We start from the raw sequence: 16,726 nt of genomic DNA, 5'->3' as shown, positions 1-16,726 counted from the left end.
TGTGAAAGCCTTTCCCGGAGTGGAGTGGTCTGGGGGTGTGGAGGGAAGTCACTGTTTATTAGCGGGGGAGGTGCGAGTGTTACTGTTACCTCGACCTCTCCCTTTGTTGTTATTCCCCCTGTATCCTCCTCTAAAATATCCTCTGTTGGGGGATATTTGTGTTGTGTTTTTGAAGCAAGAGGAGGCAGTGTCTGTTCCCATGTTTTTGGATGCTCCTCTATAAAAAGGAGCGACAAAAGGAACCACGTGTAGATGGAGATTGTAAGGCTCCCATGGATTTAGCTGTCTGTGTCCTTTTTCATTTTCTCCCGTGTGGTGTCTACAGCCGGTCCAAAAAGCTGTTCCTGATTGAAAGGAGCCCTATCATACCTAGCAAGTAATGCTTGGGTGTTAGCTATGTGCCAGTGATTGGCTGGTTGGGCAGCAACCCTCTTGCCAGAGGCATCTAGCAACTTAGATTCCTTATCCGGAGGTGGTGCATCACCGGAGGTTTGGAAATTGGCGCGTTTTCTAGCGTTAGACACTACTAGTGAGTCTAGGGGTAGCTGCCCTTTGATGTAGGCGGGATCATCGGGGGCTGGTTTGTATTTATTATCAATCCTGGGTCTTTGAATATGTCTGGGGCATGTTTAATGACCCCTTTGAGCACTGGCAGTATTTGGACAGATTTCTGCGAGTGTTCAAAAGTATTCAGGAGGAAATCCTCATCTACTGGGTCTGAACACATGTGAAACGCCATGGTAAGTAGCAGCTCTATTAACAAGCTGCCCAAATGCAATATTGTCATCTGGGGGAGATGGTTTTGTTGGATATGGCTGGGGATCTGGGAGGTCTGTGGGATCTATTGGGTTATTGTAATCGTCCCAATCATCCTGTGAGGTGTCCGTATCTTTGTTAGGGTTATTGTTGCCTCCCCCTCCCCCTACATAGTCATCATCATCATCGTGTGGTGGTGGTTTATGTGGTGGAAGTGTTATAGGCTGTGGAGGTGAGAGAGGTATAGTAGGAAGAACAGGAGAAGAGGGTCTAATAGGTGAAGTGGCACAGTCTTTTTTCTTCAGAGGCACTGCAGGAGTGTCTGTTGTGTCCAGCTTCCTCTTCTTGTGTGGCACAGCGGCCACATGTCCTGTTTTGGGGTCAATCTGGAGTTTTTTCTGTTTGGGATCGACAAGATCCGGTCGAAAAAGTTCTTCCTCCTCGATAACCGCTTTCGGCGCTGACTTTTTCGGGTCCGGACAGGGTCGAGATTTGTGCTCCGAGGCCTTAGGAGGTGTTTTAGAGTCCTTTAGCTTGGCTATGGAGACTGAAATCTTTCTCGGTTCCGAAGGGTTTGGTTTCGGATCCGAAGGTTTATCTTTCAGCGTCGAAGTAGTCGGAGCCGATTTCTTTTTGGGAGTAGGTTGCTCGCCCGGCTTCGGTGTCAAAGGCGCTTTGGGGACGGGAATATGCGGTTTGCTCGGTCCCGAGCTACCAAAAGGCTTGTCCTTTATCTTCGGAGCCGAGCCCGAGGGCGGGGCATCTGAAGTCTGTGTTCGGTCGCGACTGGGGCCAGCAGGCCAAGTCTTTACCAGGACCTTCTATTTTTCAGGTGGAGTGGGGGCAGTTGTACTCACTCGTTGACCAGGAGTGATGTGGTTGTCTGAGTCGTCTGCTTCAGACACGATTTCCAGATCTTCGGAATCTTCCTCTGGGACATCTGGGCCTTCGTCGAAGATATCCGCTAGTGCCAGAGCTGTTCTCTGCGCCATGATGTGCCGTCGAGCCCGGCGATCACGGATGGTCTTTTTCAATCGAAAAGAGGCACAGGCCTGGCAATTGTTCTCGTCGTGTTCTGGTGAGAGACACACGTTACAGACCTTGTGATGGTCACTGTGTGGAAATTTCGCTCCACACTGGGGACATTTTTTGAATGGAGTCCTTTCCATGAGCTGTAGGCCCGAACGCCGTCGTTAGGGTCATCGGCGCACGTTGATGACCGGAATCGAGTAGCTGAGATGTGCGTCGAAGATCACGCGATCGAAAACAATACCGGAGAGTTCTAGAGAGTTGGCGCATCGAAAAAGTTTGAAAAACAAAATTCTCAAACCGGAGTGCAAAAGTTACATCCGAACCCACTGGCGGAAAAAACAAGCTGAGGATGGAGTCAATGCCCATGCGCACTATCGTCCTAGGGAGGAGTCACCTATCTCGTAACTACAAAGACTACTTCCAAGACAACAACAAGGTGCAAGCATCCGAGCCCAACACCAGATGGCGATCTAATGCACAGTGTACGATCTGTAGCTCATATGCCTCAAACATAGGTTTACTGAAAATGGAGTTTGGAATAGAAAAGCTGTCGCTGTTCACATCTATATCCTCGGTGAGTTTGTCAGCATTGCACTCAACACTGCATTCAGCCAGCTCTGAGATCATCCAAAGTCTGCTAGCACAAAAGTCACATTGACAGGGTAGGTAAAAGGAACATTATGTCTGCAGATTCAGAACCAAGGAAAACAATATGTATTTTGTGTGTCGCCGGCCAAGACAGAGGGCCTGATTACGATCTTGCCAGACAGGGATACCCTGTCACAAATATGATGGGTATCCCATCTGCCAAATTGCCATTGTATTATGCCCTATGGAACTTGTATAAGAGTGATCAGCACCCAGCATCAATTATAAACAATGTACGTCAATTTCACATTATTCCATTTAACAAAATGCACGGACTCCATTCTTGTTTTTCTAAAAAGGATTCTTTTATTCACATCTTATTTTTTTAAGAAAAACTTTACTTCCACGGTAGCCAACATGTTTGCTCTCGTAAAAAGACTTCTTCAGGGCTTACAACATAGTAGCACCTATGTTGACTAGTGTTTGGAGTCCACCATATGATTTGATGACTGCGTAAATGGTATATCTTTCTCACATCTTATTTTTAAGGTCAATTTATAATATCTTATTTTTCGTAGGTATTTTTCTCAAAATCCAAACTGTATGGTCTTTAGTTGCATGCATGGCCTGAATGCTGCAAGACAACATTGCGCAGTCAAGAAGAAGTTCAGAATGTTTTCACTGCACAATGTTGTCTTGCGGGATTCGGAGCATACAAATTCAGATGTTGACGTATTTGTATTTGGTTTTTTTATAGCGCATGTACACCGACAGGTCTCTTAGCGCTTGGAAGAAGAAAGGCAGCGTCCGGGCGGGGGTGGTCTCCATGGTAGTCGGAAGTATTAGGTAGTGTCCCTAAAAAGAAGTGGTTTTATCCGTTTCCGAAAGGGAAGCAGACCAGGTTCTTTACGGAGGGTGTCGGGCAGCTGGTTCCAGAGTTGTGGCAGAAGGACTGAAACTGCTCGTCCTCTTTTGGAAGCAAAGTTACCCCAAGGGCAAACCAGCTGGGCGGCTTCTGCTGAGCGAAGCGCCTGCCCTGGCACATATTTGATTAAGCGTTCCCTTATGTACCCTGGGGCGTGTCCATAAAGGGCTTTATTGGCGATACACAATCCCTTGAATTTTGATTACGCAGCAGGGGGGAGGCATGATTTCTCCTGGGCAGCGTAAAGATCAACCTGGCTGCTTCATTCTGTACCACCTGTAGTCTGTTTGTGAGTTTCTGGGGAAGCCCCATATAAAGCGCGTTCCCATAATCGAGATGCGAGATGATAGTTGCCGATACAATGGATTTCATGGATGAAACTGAAAGCAGAGGAACCAGTTTCCTCAGTTGTCTTAGAAGACCAGTGCATGTGCCCACCACCGAATTGACTTGATAACTCAGAGAGTTCGGAGACGATCTTAATTCCCAGACTTTTTACAACTGGTGATGGGCTAGGAGAGGCCCCTAGTTCCTTGGGCCAGAACAGGCCGCTCCAGGGGTTGTCTTTTACTGGAATGGCTAGGACTTCGGATTTATCCGGGTTGATTTTTAAGGAGTTTGCAGTCATCCAGTTTATTGTAAACCTAAGGATGTTTTGGACTGCCTCTTGGGCGCGGGCCGAGTTATTGATCCTCAGAATGAGCGGAGTATCGTCCACGTAATTAAAGACCCGGCATTCCATGTTGGCTGATGCGGCCACCAAGGGCTGTAGGTATATGTTGAAAAGGAGCGGGGATAGTGCGGAGCCCTGAGGGACCCCACAGGAGATGCTACCCTTGTCCGATACCTGATCGCCAAGTTGGACCTTCTGTGAGCGTCCTGATAAAAATGAGTTAAGCCAATTGTAGGCATGCCCCCGAAAACCCAGGTCCATCAGCCGAGGCAGGAGTGTTGTGTGGCTGACCGTGTCGAACACCGCAGAAAGATCTAAAAGAATCAGGGCGCTCGACTCTTTGTTATCGGCCTTCATCCTGAGATCGTCGAGTACAGATAGCATGACTAGCTCCGTACTATGGTGAGCTCTGAAACCAGCCTGGCGCGGTTGGAGCAACTCGTGTTCCTCCAGGAATGCAGAGTTTGTCTTCAAAACATGTTGCTCCACAACCTTCGCCAGAAATGGGAGCTGGGAGATAGGTCTGTAATTCTTCAGCTCTGCCTTGTCCGCTCCTAACTTCTTTATTAGGGGGTAACTCTAGCCTCCTTCAGATTGGAGGGTACCTGACCAGTCGCCAGTGAGTTATTCAAGAGAGTGAGAATCTGACGGTCCAGGGCTGGAAAGGCCATCCGAAAAATCCTAGGCGGACACGGGTCGGCCGGGGAGCCTTATTTAGTTCTATTTATCAGGGCTACCAGAGATTCTAGGTCCAATGGAGGGAAGTTTGTGAGAGACTGGCCTGACGGGGGCAGGGGTGTAGCCAGCTCCAAGGAGCTCAGGGTGATGGGAGTTTTTCCAATCTCCAGAAGAATGTCTGTTACTTTCTGGAGGAAGAAAGTCTGCAGTATATTAACGTCGAGGGGTGCTACTGCAGATTTTACGTCGGCCTTTTTACTGAGCTCATTTAGGATCTTGAAGGTTTCCTTTTGTTTATTTGGAGCATCTATTATCCGTGCCTCATAGTACTCGGCTTTCCTGATAATAGATTTTTTATAGTTAGTGCGGCTTTGTAGGTGGTTAGGTCAGTGGGGTCGTAAGCTTTCCTCCACTGTCTCTCAGCTTTACGAAGGCTCGGTTTGCTTTCCCTCTGTGCCTCCTTGAACCAAGGGGCCCCCTTGCGTTTGAATTTCGTTCATTCCCTACGTTCCGGTGCTAATTGGTCAATAGCCAATTGTAGAGTGTTGCTGAGGGATTGGCTATCTATGTCAATGTTAGTGTTGCCTTCCTCAAAAATGGGTGCGGGTGACCTCTGTAATGTGTCCACTAGATTGTCCGCCTGGATTTTATGCCAGCTCCGCACTCTCCTCCACTCAGGTGGAGGTTATATCGGGGAACTATCCAACGGGGCCCAACAGGAAATTAGTGAATGGTCGGACCAGGCACATGGTTGAATATTTAGTAGCCTGTCCCGGTGGTTAGATGACCAGACTAAGACTAGGGTGTGCGCTTTGATGTGGGTAGGGCAGTTCACCAGTTGGTGAAGTCCCAGATTCAACATTATCGTGTCAACTTGCTGTGCCTGTGGCTCCCGTGGTTCCTTCTCCCAGTTGAAATTGAAATCTCCAACTACCATAAGTCTTTGGTATCGTGTGCTAAGGTCAAACAGGATCTCGGCAAAATGGTCACTGAAACCAGGAGTTGTATCCGGGGGGCGGTAGACTGTCAGGAGGAGGAGGCAGGAGGATTTGGAGGTAAATTTAACTGCCAGGATGTCTGTGTTATCCATGCTTTCTGCTATTATCATGGTGGCCGTAAGTCTGGTATTAAAGAAAGTCGCCCCCCCTCTTCTTTTATTCTGCCTATTATGCCAAATGGCATCAAAGTTCCCTAGCAATGCAGCGATAATATTGAGGGCACGAACTATACATGCAACAAATAACAATACAGTTTGGATGGTGAGAAAAATACAAAAACAAACAAGATATAGGATTGTAGGAAGCTGGCTCTGTATATGATACTGCCACTAGGTAGTAATACCGTGCATAGAGTCCAGGGGTTCCCCAAAAGTATACAGGGCTCAATGCAAAACACAAAGTACTCTATTAGTGGTAGAGTGGGCAGAGAGCCTTATGCCTAATACAGAGGAGAGTAAGACAATTATTGCACAACAGTGATCAATAATTGACACACAACTCAAGAAGGAGATTCAGATCAATTTATAAAAATAATAATTTGTTTGAACTTTTTTTTAAGACCCAGGTCTTCGTATTATGGTGAGTACGCTTTTTATTAAAAATACTTTTCACTTTGAAAAATTGACACTTAGAAACGTTTTATCACAGTCCAATGTTATCCTAAGGGGTAATCAATATTGCAGTTAAAAAGGTAAGTGTTGAACTTCCAATCCCAGTCTTTGGAGCCAAAAGTCAGCAAGGGCTAGATGTCAGGTGAGTCCCACGACCAGCGACACAAGGGCGGCGTGGTGCAAAGGTCAAAATTTGAGTTTTTCCTATGCTTTCCAATGGAGACAGGGGGTGCCTGGAGCTACACTGCTTGCAGGTAAGTAAATCGGTTGCAGGGGACAAGTTTTGGAGGTTAGAACAAGCACAAAGGGGGATACAAAGCAGCACCAAATATACACCACCAGGGGCATAGGGGTGGCAAGGTGCAAATTCAACATCGGGCGCCCAATGCTTTCCAATGGGGATTCTTCTTTCAGCAAAGAGGCTGCAGGCGTGGCACCCGAGGTTGCAGGAGGAAGATTAATGACAGCGGATGTAGGGGCACCGTCGTTTCAGCTCACCAAGGTCCGGGGCTTCGGGTGCAGGGGTGCCTTTTCACGTCAGGGTCTTCTTACCCGAGCCGGTCGGGATGGGGTGCCTCTGGATTCACACTGCAGGTGCCGTCATGGAGGTCAGGAGCAGTCAGCCAACTCTGGACATGAGACCAGGATCGTTGGAGAGACTTCACTGCACAGGTGAGCCACTCAGATTCGGACCGTAGGCGTCCGGTGCAGAGTGGGCAGGGAACGCGGATCCAACTGGATCCAGAGTCTTTGGAGTAGGTTTCTTCTGGACAGGTCCGCTGTCCATGGGAGATTGGAGTCATTGTTGAAGGCAACAGTCCTCCCAGGGGATTCAGAGGCCTCTGTTGCAAGACAGGATGCAGGGTCGTCAAAGTTGGAGACAGGCCGGGAGGACTGGGGCCAAGGCAGTTGTTGTCTTCTGGCTTCTGCTGCAGGGTGTCTTCTTTCTTCTTAAGTCATCACACATCTAGTTTCTAGGTCTGGGGGAGCCACCTAAATAATAGAATTAGGGGTGTTTTATGGAAGTAGCAGGTAGGGCCAATTGGCACCTTATCTGGAGTGACTACACCCTCTATTATGCCACCCTCCTGTGGGAGGGAGCATTGACCTAGCCCTGATTGGAGGAATCTCCCCATCTTCAAGATGATGGGAACTGAAAGATGTGCTTAACCTCACCTCCCCCACCTTAGGGGTGGAGTTGGCAAAGGTGGGCTTCTAAATTTCCCCGCAGGTTTTACAAAGGCAGCAGGCCATCGAAGCTTCGCTCTTCGAGCACTGGGCCATCCTGGGGGAGGATGTTTAACACATCTGCCCTGGATGTGCATTGCTTTTGGTCCCAGAGAGCAGAGGCTTTCTAGATAGGGATCCAGAAACATGGTGGCTGCCTGACTGAAGTCAGTCAGAGACCACACCAGGGTTGGTAGGTTTTCAGGGGGCACCTCTGAGGTGTCCTCCGAGTACATTTTTTAAATAAATCTCGCACTGGCATCATTGTGGATTTATTACAAGGAGCTGTTTGGTACCAAACACTCCTGGGTTCAGTGAAGCCATCATTGTGCTGTGTAAATCTTGTTGTCAAGTTCCCAGCCCATGTACCCTCTATGGCCTCCCTGGCACTTATAATACTAAGGAATAGACCGCAACACTGTAGGGGCATGTCTGCTCATGCAGATATGCCCACACCTGGGATATAGTGCACCCTGCCTTAGGGCTGGTAAGGCCTGCTAGAGCAGTGACTTACCTATATCTTAGGCATTGCTAGCTGGAATGGCACACAGGCAGTGTGCCATGTCGACTTGGTCATCTTTTTCACCTCACTGGGGCACGGCAACTGCAGGGACAGTGGCATGGTCCTAGTGAGGGCATCCCAAGGGACCCTCTTCACTCTCCAGGCCCTAAGTACCCAGGGTACCACTTACTAGGGACTCACAGGTGTGCCAAAGTACCAATTCTGGACATGTATTTAGAGAAAGAATACTGGTACTGGGAACCGCGACAGCAGGGACCCAGTACTCTATAGTCAAAGTTGCATCAAGAGCCACGCAAAAAGAGTGTGTGTGTGTGGGGGGGGGGGGGGGGGGGAGTACCAATGGTATTATAATTAGACCTCAAAAAAAGGTGCGAGAAGCATATGCCAATTGAGCGGTCATCAAATCATATGGTTGACTCCAAACACTAGTCAACAAAGGTGCTACTATATTATAAGCCCTGAAGAAGTATCTTTTACTAGACAAAACGCGCCAGCTACACTGGAAGAAAAGTTTTATAAAAAGAATAAGAAGATGTGAATAAAGGAACAAGTTATAAAAAACATGTATGGAGTCTGAAATTGTTTTGCCTTAATCTCATTTTTGAAAATCACTTCCTATGGAACTTGTAAAACGTGGAGTTCGTAATCAGGCCCACAGTGATGTATTGACAACGCCAATAGCGCTGATGTTACAAGACCCTTGATTCCCATGCAGTACATCACGTTTATGACTTAAGGGGTGAAGAAACAATACTTTCTGTCGGAGGATATTACCTAGATCATCAGTGAAAATTCATTGAGCTTTAAATCAATATCAACACAATTCTGAGGATTACGCATTTGCCCTAGGCTGAAGCGTCTAGTACTGTTTACAGTCAACTCAGGAGCTGGTCAGTAAGTAGGAATAAATGTTTTTATTACAAAGCTGAATTCACTAAATGACTGATGGACGTAACTAGACCTTCTTTACACATTGGAATTTTATGGCTCACGAAAGATGGAATTCTTTTTTGGAAATGATGTAGGAGTCTGCTTATTTAAGTTAGTAGATTATCAGGTAGGTTCATATAATAGAGCCATAACAGGTTAGTGGCCCAAGTTAAAAGCATGCCTCTTATTTGCTTATCACAGACATGACAGTAGGATTACTTACCAGATTCAAGCATAAAAAGTAAAAAATCTGTCTGGAGTCCGACTCCTCGAGGATCTGCTTCAGTGATTCCTTAATGAACCTTGGAACTGATGAAGATGTATGCTGCAAAGCGTCTCCCATGAAGTTATACAAAGGAGTGCCTTCTGGAGAATAGCCTACTAAGGTACCTTTTTGACCTTTCCTGAAGGCAGAGGACAAAATATTGGAAGCTGCACAGAAAGAAAATTCGAACCTTTATTTGCACAGATATAAATCACTCAGAATATAGGCGAGAATTCAAATATTACAACAGTAAATAAAAAAAAAGGTTAACTGCTCAAATGGAAAGTTTGATTTAAAATACATATGTAGTTAACTGCAATGCGATAAAAGCAGCTTCTTATAGAAAACAATGTTTAATAACTGGTGAGGTTTGTTGAGAAATTGAAAGGATTATGTTACTTACCCTGTAGGCATCTGTTCTTGGCATGTAGTGCTGTAGATTCACATGCTTTGCTTAAGGACGCCATTTAGTGTTGGACCCCAATGATCACAAGTTGTTTTTGTTCCAAGAAATTTTCTTCGAGTCACGAGGCTGTGTGATTCCTCCTCTTGGGAATACTGCGCATTGTCATCAACTCCATCTTTAGATTGTTTTGTCGTGGGTAGGTGAGAATATAAGAATGCTGTATATGAAGGGATTGAGCTGTCCATGTGTTAGTGTGAAATAAAGTGTCAGAACTGCAACCCACACAAGGGGGTTTTTTGGGGAGGAGGGATGTCGTAGGTTAATCTACAGCATTACATGCCAAGAACAGATGCTTTCAGTGTAAATTAACATAATCCATTCAAGGCAAGTGTACTGTAGATACACATGCTATGCATAGACTGTAAAGCAGTCCCTCTCCTTAGGGAGTGGTTAACTTGTGGGGGTTGCAGTTGTTTGAAAAAAAGAGTTTCAAGTACTGCCTGTTCAACATTGGCTTACTGGCATGCAAATACATGCACACAATAATATTTTGTGAAGATGTATGGAGTAGACCATGTTGTTTCTTTGCAAATGTCAGCAATAGGAATGTTCCCTGAAAAAGCGATAGAAGCTCCAATGTTTCTAGTGGAGTTTGATTTTGGTAGAACATGTTAAACACCTGAATTTCACTTACTCTACTAAGCGAAGTAATAGCGATTAAAAAGGCAAGTTTCCATGAAACATATTGCAATTGACAAGAATGTAATGGTTCGAAAGGAGGACCCATTAATCTTGTAGGGACTATGTTTAGGTTATGTAGGAGGAATTATTCTCTTAAGTCCCTACAGAAGAGCTTTTATGACAGGAAATTTAAACATCGATATGTGTTGTTTATTTTGGAGATATGCTGCAATTGCTGCAAGATGTAATCTTAAGGAAGTATATGCTAATCTTGCAGTTTATAAATGCAATACATAAAAAGGAATATGCTACTTACCAGTATGCATCTGTTCTTGGCATGTAGAGCTGCAGAGTTGTACACTTAGCATAGATCGCCATCTGGTGTTGGGCCCGGATGTTTGCAGTTTGTTTTTGTTCTTTGGACAGTCTTTGGAAGTCACGAGTTCGGTGACTCCTCCTTCGGTCCGTACTGCGCATGGGCTTCGGCTCCATCCTCAGATTGTTTTTCGCCAACAGGGAAATGATGGAGCGTAGTAATAACAGTGAGAAACCCATGTGTGTTGTATCTAAATAAGATGGACTGGAACGGATACAGGTAGCCGGGGAGGCGGGCGGGCGTGTACAACTCTGCAGCTCTACATGCCAAGAACAGATGCATACTGGTAAGTAGCATATTCCGTTCGAGGCATATGAGCTGCAGATTGTACACTTAGCATAGATTATATAGCAGTACCCAACCTTAGCGGCGACCACCGGTATCCGTTGCAGCGGTTTGAAAAAGTGTCTTTAGTACAGCCTGGCCCACACTAGCTTGCTGCTTGGAATGCACATCTACACAGTAATGTTTTGTGAAGGTGTGCGGTGTTGACCATGTGGCTGCTTTGCAGATGTCATCTAAGGGTATGTTCCCTAGAAAAGCCATAGAAGCCCCTAACTTTCTAGTAGAGTGGGCTTTAGGTGGAACAGATAATGTTCTTTTTGCCTTTTGATAGCAAATTTGTATGCACTTTACAATCCACCTAGCTATCCCTGATTTAGAGATGGGGTTGCCTTTATGTGGTGGAGAGAAGGAAACGAACAATTGTTTAGTCTTCCTGAAAGGTTGCGTTCTTTGTATGTAGTACAGCAAAGCCCTCTTAACATCAAGTGTGTGTAAGGCCCTTTCTGCAACAGATTGAGGTTGCGAGAAAAAGACAGGTAATTCCACAGATTGATTGTGATGGAAGGGGGAAATGACCTTGGGCAGAAACTTCGGATTTGTACGAAGTATGACCTTGCTGTGATGTATTTGTAGGAAGGGTTCCTGTATAGTGAACGCTTGTATTTCACCAACCCTTCTAAGGGAAGTGATAGCTACGAGGAAAGCTGTTTTCCAGGTGAGGAACTGTAGCTCACATTTATGCATTGGTTCGAAGGGTGGACCCATTAGCCGTGTAAGAACTACATTTAGATTCCACACAGGGGAAGGTGGTGCCCTGGGAGGAATTACTCGTTTAAGGCCTTCCATAAAGGGTTTAATAGCGGGCACTCTGAACAGTGATAAATGCTGTCTGTTTTGTAGATAAGCAGCAATCGCTGCTAGGTGTAGGCGTATGGATGAATATGCCAGGTTACACCTGTGAAGATGGAGCAGATAGCATATGATGTGCTGTATGGATGCATCTAAAGGGTTGATTGTATTGTTACGGCAGTAAATTACAAATCTTTTCCACTTTGCGGCATAGCATGCTCTAGTGGTAGGACGTCTGGCTTCCATGATAATGTTCATGCAATCAGGGGGAAGGTTAAGGTAGCCAAATTCTAAGATTTCAGGAGCCAGATCGCAAGGTTGAGCTGAGCTGGGTCCGGGTGCCTGATTTCTCCATGGTTCTGGGTTAGGAGGCATGGGGACAGGTGCAGTTTTTGATGTGGCACCACCGATAGCTGTAGTAGTGTGGTGTACCACGGCTGCCTGGCCCATGTTGGGGCTACCAGAATGAGTGTGAGGGAGTGCTGTTGTAGCTTCCTTACCACTAACGGAATTAGTGGGAGAGGTGGAAAGGCGTATGCAAATCTCCCTGACCAGTTCATCCATATCACATTGCCTTTGGACAATGGGTGTGGGTATCTGGCGGCGAAGCTTGGGCATTTTTTGTTTTCGTGGGTGGCGAAGAGGTCTATCTGAGGATGCCCCCACTTTTGGAAGAATGGGTGAAGAACTTGTGGATGCAGTTCCCATTCGTGTAGTTGTTGCGTTTGTCTGCTGAGCAGATCTGCCATGGTGTTTTGTACGCCTGGAACGTGCTGTGCCAGGAGAAAGATGTTTTGGGGAATTGCCCATCTCCATATGCTCTGGGCTAAGCGGGAGAGCTGGGGAGAGTGTGTCCCCCCCTGTTTTTGGATATAATACATTGCAGTCATGTTGTCTGTGCGAATGAGGACTGCTTTGCCCGAAATCTGTTTTTGAAAAGATTTTAGGGCTAGAAAGATCGCCAAGAGCTCCAGATGGTTGATGTGGAGTGATTTTTGCTGTGGCGTCCATAGACCTTGCATTGTGAGGTGTAAGAGGTGCGCTCCCCAGCCGGAGAGCGATGCGTCCGCTGTTAGAATCATCTGAGGAACCGGGTCCAGGAACGGCCGCCCTTTGGAAAGGTTTGTGGTGTTCCACCACTGCAGAGAGAGATGGGTGCGGCCGTCCACCAACACCAGATCCGTCAGCTGACCCTGGGCCTGGTTCCACTGTTGTGCTAGGCACTCTTGAAGTGGACGCATGTGGAGTCTTGCATGGGGCACTATGAAAATGCAAGACGCCATCATTCCTATGAGCTTCATAAACACTCTTGCTGGAAGAGAGTGTTGAGGAAGGAATGTTTTGCGCAAGGCTTGTATGCTTGCGATTCTGGCTGAGTTTGGATAGGCAATACCTTTGGAGGTGTCTATAGTGGCCCCGAGATATTGCTTTGTGTGAGATGGTATGAGGTGGGACTTTTGGTAGTTCACCGTGAAGCCTAGCTGGTGGAGCAGTTGGATGGTGCTGTTTGTATGTTGCACACATTGGTGGTAGGACGCGGCTTTTATCAGCCAGTCGTCTAAGTAAGGGAAGACGTGAATATGTTGACGTCTGAGGTGTGCTGCTACTACCGCTAGGCATTTGGTAAACACCCGTGGTGCGGTGGTGACCCCGAAGGGGAGAACCGTGAATTGGTAATGCTGACCGTCCACCACGAACCTGAGGTACTTCCTGTGAGAAGGGTGTATTGGAATGTGAAAGTATGCGTCTTTTAGATCCAAGGTAGTGAGAAAGTCTCCCTGACAGAGGAGCGGGAGGACTTGTTGTAGGGTGACCATGTGGAAATGGTCTGAATGTATGTAGGCATTTAGAGGCCGGAGGTCCAGAATGGGCCTCAGGGTCCCGTCTTTCTTTGGTATTAAGAAATACAGAGAGTAGACCCCTAGATTTTGCTGATTGACGGGGACCTGCTCTACAGCGTGTTTTTGGAGGAGGGAGAGCACCTCCTGTTTGAGTAGTGTGGAATGTTCTTGAGACATTGGACGGTGCCTTGGTGGGATATTGGGTGGGGTAGATGTTAGCTCGAGACAGTACCCTGACCGAATAATTTGGGTCACCCATTTGTCCGATGTTATGGATTCTCTTGCGTGGATAAAGTTTTGCAGTCTGCCCCCGACCGGAGTGGGATGGTCTGGGGGGAGGGAAGGGGAGTCATTGTGCGGGCGGGGTGGCAGAACGGGTGGTGTTAGTTTTGCCCCTGCCCTTATTGTTGTTGCCTCTGTAACCACCCCTTTGGTAGCCCTTTGAAAAGGTATTTTGAGGAGGGGACTTGTAGGAGGTAGAGGCGCTATCGGTGGAGTAGCCTCTGCCTGTGCTACGAAAGGAGCGTTTAGGGGCCTGTGATTGAAGTGCCCCCATAGACTTTGCTGTGTCTGTGTCCTTTTTCATCTTTTCTAACGCTTCGTCCACCTTTGGCCCAAAGAGAGTTTGTTGGTCAAAGGGGTGATTTAGTATGGACGCCTGGATTTCAGGCTTGAACCCTGAGATCCTGAGCCAGGCATGACGACGAAGCAGGACACTAGTATTTATGGCTCTAGAAGCAGTGTCAGCTGCATCGAGGGCACACTTAATGGAGGTGTTAGTAATTAGTTTACCCTCCTGTATTAGTTCATGAGCCTTGCGTTTGTGTTTTTCGGGGAGGTGCTGCATAAGAGCCTCAAGCTCGTCGTAGTGTGCTCTGTCATAGCGCGCAAGTAGTGCTTGTGTATTTGCAATGCGCCACATGTTTGCAGCTTGGGAGGCGGTGCGTTTGCCAGACGCGTCTAGAAGTTTGGATTCTTTATCTGGCGGTGGGGCTTCTCCTGAGGACTGGGAGTTAGCCCGCTTTCTAGCTGTGGACACAACTAGGGAATCTAAGGGAACAGGGCCTTTAATGTATGCAGGGTGTAGGAGAGTGGAATCTGACTAAGGGTTGCCCCCAAACTTTTTGCCTGGTATTTAAGTGGTTTTTGACTAGTCTGGCTGGGATCCTGCTATCCAGGACCCCAGCCTATCTGCTTTCTCCCTAAAACTGTTGTGAGTACTCTAGGTACAAACATAATTGGATGCTGGGCATGCCCTACCAGTCCCTTGTAGATGGTACCCTAGGTACCCAGGGCATGGGTCCCCCAGTAGGCCTAACAGGGCTGCAGCACTTATTGTGCCACCCTGGGACAGCCACCCAAACTGACACCACCAGGCCACTACTGTAGTCTGGGTAAGGTGGTGCTAGCACCCCTTACAGGGATGTAGGTACCCTATTGTCCCATACCATTACAACACATATACTCTCATAGGTCACCCCTATGGCAGGCCCTGGTAATCCTACAGGGCTGGGTGCTGAGGTATGTGTGAGGGGGGACCCCTACCTGAGTAGGACCTCTCTGCATCCCTCGTAAAATCGTTACTGGGTTGTTTGTAGTGCAGCCATACCATATACTCTTAACCGCATTATAAGTTATTGCGTCATCGCTGTAACTTGGGAATGGCTACACAGAACCATATCGTGTTTGGTGTCAAACATGAAGGAATCATACCCCCAGTCCAGCCATGGGCATGGGGGCACGATTCCCCCTTGCTAGGAGGGTGATATGGGAAAAGCGGTAGAATTTAGACACCAATTTAAAAGTGCACATGTACCACAAAATGGCTACTGTCCGCCACCTACACGACTCTGGCTGGCTGTTGCTGGGGAAAACCCCAGCCTCGCCAGCTGGACAATAGGGCTCCTGTGGCAGGGAGGTGCCAGCACCTCCCCAGACAGGATAATGTGGATTGGAACAGGGTGGGTGCACCAAATGTCCTTTCAGAGTTGCACGTAGGCAGCTGCAGAGCCCCAATTCTGCATACACCGCCTGGAACCGGTTCAGGGGCATCCTGCCCCTCGCCCAGGCGGGAAACACACAAAGGGGAGTGGGTGTAGCCACCCTTTCCCGCCTCTACTCTGATTGGTAGGCTCTATTTTGGACCATCCCCTAATCTTGGGGATATATGGGAATAACTTTGCCCTAGAGCCTTAGATTCGTACAGGACTTCACAGAACTGACCTTCGACGAGCTGCTGCCCAGCTGACTGAAGAAATCTCCCTTGGGATAAAGGAGTTATCCCCCTGCTTGGCAGGCACCTAAAAGACTGCAAGATACCCGGTTGGAACTTCGCTGCTCTCACGAACTTCGACGCCTTCCATCAACCTTGAGGTGGGTCTCCAGTGCATCCCAGAGTCCTGTGAGCGTGCCCAGCAAGTCTGAGCACCGTGGACCACGTGGGTGCTGAGATCCCTGCATACCCCGAGACCCCGGCCACCTCTTGCATAGCACACGACCCCGACCAGTGGGGAAGTTGTGCTTTGGCCCATTTCTGAGCCAACCTTCAAGCAGCATCCGTGACAAAGCTCAGCCCCCTAGTCCACTCCGGTGGCCCGTGGGAGCCCTTTTACGCACTCCATTTTGCTGCTCTCCGCGGTCCCTTGTCTCTCGACTTGTGGGCCCTGACGGAGGAAAACCTATCTTTCCAAGAGTTCCCTTGGTTGCTCCAGGCCTGCTCTACGCTCCCTGTAAAGGAAAGCACCCTCAGACCTCGTGGGTCTGCACCAGCAGCTGCTTTGTTCATCTTGCGTGGGTTGCGGTTGCCAATGCTTAGTGGATCCAATCGGGACACTAACACCGCAGTGACCCTCAGCCGACGTGGGACAGTCGCCCTCCAGAAGCTGGCCTTCCTTGAAGCCTCCCGGAGCCCGTGACTGCAGAGCCCAGCTGTACCTTCCACACCTGAAGCACCCGACATCCACGAGCTCCTTCCTGTGAGCTCCCTGGTCACTGTGCTGTGACCCAGACTCTGTCCCCTCTGCTTTCAGGTTCACCTTTATCTTCTCTTCAACTTTAATCTTCACGACTTCAACGACGCTTT

The 16,726-nt window shown here is 47.8% G+C and overlaps 1 protein-coding gene across 2 annotated transcripts in view; it reads right to left on the bottom strand.

Moving 5' to 3' along the window:
* SLC30A5 (solute carrier family 30 member 5) overlaps window positions 1-16,726 on the bottom strand; it is a 427,281-nt gene that overhangs the window by 158,227 nt on the left and 252,328 nt on the right. For both annotated transcript variants that reach the window (XM_085632130.1, XM_085632138.1), the window contains exon 10: window positions 9,165-9,373. In XM_085632130.1, the coding sequence (XP_085488256.1) occupies window positions 9,165-9,373 (209 nt within the window). The remainder of the gene's footprint in view (window positions 1-9,164; window positions 9,374-16,726) is intronic.

This window comes from Triturus cristatus, chromosome 2_1, assembly GCF_964204655.1.
Source record: "Triturus cristatus chromosome 2_1, aTriCri1.1, whole genome shotgun sequence".
NCBI classification, from domain to species: domain Eukaryota; kingdom Metazoa; phylum Chordata; class Amphibia; order Caudata; family Salamandridae; genus Triturus; species Triturus cristatus.
This window is presented reverse-complemented; position numbering and strand designations above follow the sequence as displayed.